Source organism: Patagioenas fasciata, chromosome 16, assembly GCF_037038585.1.
Source record: "Patagioenas fasciata isolate bPatFas1 chromosome 16, bPatFas1.hap1, whole genome shotgun sequence".
NCBI lineage: Eukaryota > Metazoa > Chordata > Aves > Columbiformes > Columbidae > Patagioenas > Patagioenas fasciata.
In genome coordinates this window covers 5,194,177-5,199,466 of record NC_092535.1, presented here as the reverse complement: position 1 = coordinate 5,199,466, position 5,290 = coordinate 5,194,177, and the positions used below count along the sequence as shown (strand labels likewise).

At 47.6% G+C, this 5,290-nt stretch overlaps 1 protein-coding gene across 1 annotated transcript; it reads right to left on the bottom strand.

Moving 5' to 3' along the window:
• Positions 1-301: 301 nt before the first annotated feature.
• FITM2 (fat storage inducing transmembrane protein 2) lies at positions 302-4,740 on the bottom strand. The gene is made up of 2 exons (XM_065850201.2): positions 4,553-4,740; positions 302-3,030 (listed from the first exon to the last, which is right to left on the bottom strand). Exons 1-2 carry the CDS (start codon positions 4,723-4,725, stop codon positions 2,388-2,390), a joined length of 816 nt encoding a protein of 271 aa, XP_065706273.1. The 5' UTR covers positions 4,726-4,740; the 3' UTR covers positions 302-2,387.
• Positions 4,741-5,290: the final 550 nt, after the last annotated feature.

Here is a 5,290-nt window from a genome sequence, read left to right as displayed (position 1 = left end):
CATCTGCCCATGTCCGTGTAATGAGCTGCCCAGTGGAAGAGGCACACATTCGGAAACTTGCTTTTGTCAGGCATGGCTTTTGTTTGCTTTGATTTGTTTCGTTTCTTTTTATACCCTGTGCTTTTCACAATCTGTGCTATATTAACCCATTCAAATACTGCAGAACTATCAGTGTCGGTTGGATCCTGCAGCTCAGTAGTCACAAAACCACTAGGAGGCTGGATAATTTGAGGAAATGAAGAGCAGCAGCAGCGTCTTTATGGACATCAGAAAGAGATTCTCAAAGACACAAACACTGATAAAGTTTTCAAGTGTTTTTCTTTCATTGTTTAAATAAAAGTTTTGAGAATAAACATATCCCACATTATTCCCATAATAAAAAAAAAAATCGTATTACAATGGTTAGAAGCGCACAGAAATACCCACATAGTGATTGCACAAAACGTTTCTGAAACGGAAGATAATTTCAGCAAGTCAGTTGGTTTAAATAAATGGCATTTCCTGTTGCAAGGCCTTGTCTATACAGCAAAGTTACACAAAGACAACCTAAAATAGAAATTTATATCTAATTAAATTAATCAGAAAACCTTCTGGGTATATAATCCTTTTTCATGGTGAATGTGGCTTGCGGTCTAGCTTAACTGTATTGGGACCAGGCTCACATTACATCAAAAGAACATCTGCAAATTAATTTGCATTGTTTAAACAAATTTAGTTAAACCCAATATGAGTTAATCAGTGCAAATTTCCCAAAGAATCAGCTTAAAAGGCAATTTGACGCAAAAACAACAGGAGGAGCTTGATAGAAAACACACAACCTCCTGAAACAGCTTCCTTCTGCGAGGTGATTTGTACTTTCTAAGGATGCACAACTCCCACTTGCCACTGAATTTAGTGGAAATCCCAGCAAATCCAGCTTTCCTAGAGATAGACCACAAGTGTGGGATTAACAGTGCTGGACTTATTGCAAACGCTACCGCTCTCTTGCTGGGAGAAAGCTGTTGAGACGACAAAAAGAAACGTGCTGAGATCAGACTACGACACGTCATATCCTGTATTCAGCTAAATATTCACCTTGCAAACGCTACAGACAGGTCCCATTCTCTCGCAGATCAGCAGACGGTACCTGCAGCCCTGCCCGCAGACCGTCCTGGCTGTCCCGCTCACCACTACAACTGCCAAACAGATTTTGTGCAACGGCAACATGGATAAGCCTCTTCAAGATATAAAACGCTAAATGTTTCATTGATATGATGAGTAAACCCATCCCACTCCATACATTCATTATACAATAGTAGTGTTTTATTCAGTAGTGGGTTTTCAGCCACATCAAAAGTGGCCACAGCTTCATGTGCAATTAAAACCAAGTAGTCTATTGATACTGCTGATAAACAAGAATAAATATTGCTTCAAGCGCAGGGCTTGGCAGCTCTTATGATAAATAATGTGCTTCACTCATTACCAAGCAGGCTATTTGGGGAAATAGCAGGTTTAGGTAACTTGTTCATGACATCAACATTTCATTGTTCGTCTACACACCACATAGTACTCGTTGTTGCAAAGTGTGCAACTCATAAGATTAAAAAAAAAATTAAAACCCCAATTCTCATATTAGACTTCTTAGCAAAATTGGAAGGGGTTTTTTTTGTGTGTGTGTCAGGAATAAAATGGCAAAATACTATTACAGATACTTCACCTAAGGAGAAAGTTAAGGCTTGTTTTCCAGGAGTTTCCTTTTCAAAGGCAGGCATGAATTTAAGGTCATGGTCTGCTTAAGACATCACATCTCAAATTTCTCTCTTTGTTGCAGAAGGTGCAAACAGCTAGGAAGCATTTGTGGCAAGTTAGTGTATTTAACACTTGATAACGTGATGTTCTAGTTTCACAACAGAGCTATATACTGCTTTATAAGTACTGATATTTTTGCCACATTTAGCATCGCTGTCATTACAGCTTTCGCGTAAGGCAATACAAATAGGAGTATCTTAAAAAACATAAGTATGAGATTTGGATCACTCATGATATTTTTACATAAATAAATCAAAGAAAGAGGGAGAACTAATTTGAGATCAATTAAGCTCTTAAAGAGCAAAGGCCTCTGTCAGCCTTGGACCCGCTCCTCCATTTATTAGTAAGAGAAACAGACCCAAGTTCTGATTTCTCTGCTGGGACTGCCAGCTCCTGAACAAGGACAGACCTCTTCCAATACCTTTTCTTTCTTTTTTCTCCTGAGGAAGAAGCTTGTTACCACCTGCCAGCCCTCAGCTAGTACAGATTTGGTTTCCTTCAGCCCATCACCTTGCTCCTTACAGTGGAAATACTGTAACCATTCCTACATTCAACTACTCCAGTACTGAAAGCAAAGTCCAAAAATTTTAAAACTTATTTTATCTGCTATAACTGTACTTCTTTGAACTCAAAGGTATACTGGGTAGAGGCAGTCCAGGAGAAAAGGGTTTCAAGTACCAACATCTGTATGTCCCATACCAAGCTGACAGACCTATCAGCACACCGAGAATCTTTTGACTGAAGTCATGGAAATACAGGGCAGTGCAGAGAAACATGAACACCCAGATCATGGTGAGAAAACACAAGGACACAAACAGAATGTTGACCACAACATGCAGCTTGGAGTTCTGGTCTATGGACAAGCCTTCCAGCACCGCCACTTCCTCCATGATCATCAGAGCACAGTACGAGAGCAGAAAACAATGCCCTGAGATATCAAAACCATCCCAGATCCCGTTGTCCTGGTGGCACTCCTGCTTGGTGGCATACAGCCGGCGGGGCTCGCGGAGCTCACTCGATGTAGAGCACGCGCCGGTGAGATTCTCGATGTAGATGAAGAGTCCGGTGCAGACGTACCAGATGGCAGTGCCCACCAGCAGCGCGCTCAGACGCCGCAGCACCATCAGAACGCTCTTCGTGGGGCCGTAGAGGAACTTGCTCCCGGCAAACTGGTAGGTGGTGACTGCGATGAAGGGTAGCAGAAGCCAGAATGTCCATGCCCAAGCCACCTTGACAAAATATCTGCCAGAGAAAAACCAAAAGAGAAATATGCACATGTGAGACTTCACAGCAGCTGGGGTGAGTGGTGGTGCTAGAAGAAGTAGGTTTTCAAGGTCAGTGTTTAGAGCTAAGTCAGACACTTGTGCCCTCCCCTCAAAGCAAAGCAGAGCCAAAACCTTAACCCACTGCCCTCTACTTCTCTCGGGCTCAACACCTGAATATTCTCTCAACCAGCTACTTCACCAGTTTCCCAGGCAGCGTTCCCTGGGACCTAGAGCCCTTGTTCAGACTGGCAGTTCAGTTTTGCAATTGCTTTTACCCTATAAACCCGCTCAACTCTGCCCTACTCAGAATGCAGCTGCAAAGAACGTATTTTTAGCTTGCCAGCCTGACAACAGCAACCCGTCCTCTGACGCTCCTCCTCCATCTCAATTATCTTTGCTTCACAACGTCACCCTCTTAACACTGAGTAAGGCAGTCAGGAGAAGGGCTGACTCTTTTTCTTAATCAGCCTTTCCTCCGTTATCACCCTATAAAATAAATGAAAAAACACAAAGTGTTTGTTTCTTCGCTGTCCCTCCAGTTGCAGAGAGCTTTCCTTGGGCATACACAAATCCTTGCCCAGGATTTTGAGGAGTACCTCCTTTGCTCTTAGTTTTACAGAAGTCGCACCTGTGTGGCAACTAGAGTTGCTACCATGGAATAGGAATTGTAAATAAAATCCTCATTTTATTGAGACACTTAAAAGCAAAAAAGGCTGTGAGTATCATTGCTGCCGGCAAACCCACAAGCAAGCAACCTGTGGGGAAAAAAATTGCTTCAGGAACTGCCAGTACAGATTGCCTTCCTCAGTTTAAACAGGGGAAATTGAACTGTAGTATGTTTTTATTGCAAGGTCCATTTCACTAAGTGTTCCTGCCAACCCTTCACAATCGCACTAAAAGCAGCTCCTCTCCCACATGTCAACAAATGACAAATTCGAATCAATAAAGTAAAAAGTGCCCCAAGTATCCGGGGAAACCAGCAATTTTAGCTTCACTTTCCGACCCGCAGCAGGCGAAGCACCGGCCCAGCTCATCGCCATCCTCGCGCCCTTCAAAACATTCAAACGCATTTGTAAAGAGTGACTAAACCAGCTAAATCATTGCCAAAGTACGGGGAAAGGATGGCGGGGACTCTGCTTTTGCATGAGATGCTAAAAGACTTATTTCCTTCAGCTTGCTGTTAGAACAGCTCAGCAATTCGCAGTTTGCTCAAACCTGCAGAATTACCTGGGAGCTGAGAAAGGAAAAAACCTGTTATTTTTCTTTTTCCCCTCTTCCCGTAAAGACTGAGCAAGAAACTCCTCTTATTCTGAAACTTCACAGTCGTGTGGACTCTACCGGACCAGGAAAGTGAACAGCCCCCCGCCCCGGCACAGCCCGCGCTCCCCGCCGGCCCCGGCTCACCCCCCGTCCGGCTCACCCCCCGTCCTGCTCACCCCCCGTCCTGCTCACCCCCCGTCCTGCCCTCCGCCCGTCCCGCCGCCCCCGCCTCTCCTCACACGTTGAGCGGGTTGCGCTTGTTCTGCATGGGCGTCTCGGGCACCAGGTCGCCATCCTTGAGGGCGGACCCGAGGAGCACGATGGCGACCAGCAGCCAGGGCAGGCGCCGGCGCACCCGCCCGTCGGCCAGCCCGGCCCGCAGCCCGCGGCCGCAGCGCTCCAGCCGCTCCATCGCCGCCACCTCCTCCTCCCGCCGCCACCGCCGCCCCGCCCGCTCGGCCGCCGTACCGCGTCACACGCCGCGCGCCCGCCCCGCCCGCCGCCGCCGCGCTCGGGCGCCCCCTGGTGGCGCCCGCCAGGCTGGGACGCGGTGGGGCGGGAGGGGGGTGTGCGCATGCGTGCCGCGGGAGGGAGGGCGCCCCCTGCAGGGCCCGGTGCGGGTCTGCTGTGTGAGCGGTTCCGTGCCGGTGTGGGATCGGCACGGGATCCATATGGAATCCGCACGGGACCCATATACGATCCATAGGGCACCCGCACGGGATCTACATGGGACCCATACACGCTCCGTAGGGGACGCACATGTGAGCCATACAGGATCCACATAGATTCCATACATGATCCATACGGGATCTGTGTGTTCTGCACCGGGTGACCCCTTGCTGTCTGTCAGGAGTGACACGTGTGCTCAGGAGCTCCCAGTTCACACTCTCCCCTGACAACACGAGAACACGGGATGTGTTTTACACCCATCAGCAGGTGGGTGGTTCCTTCCAGAGCAGCAAAGAGATGCACCAAGG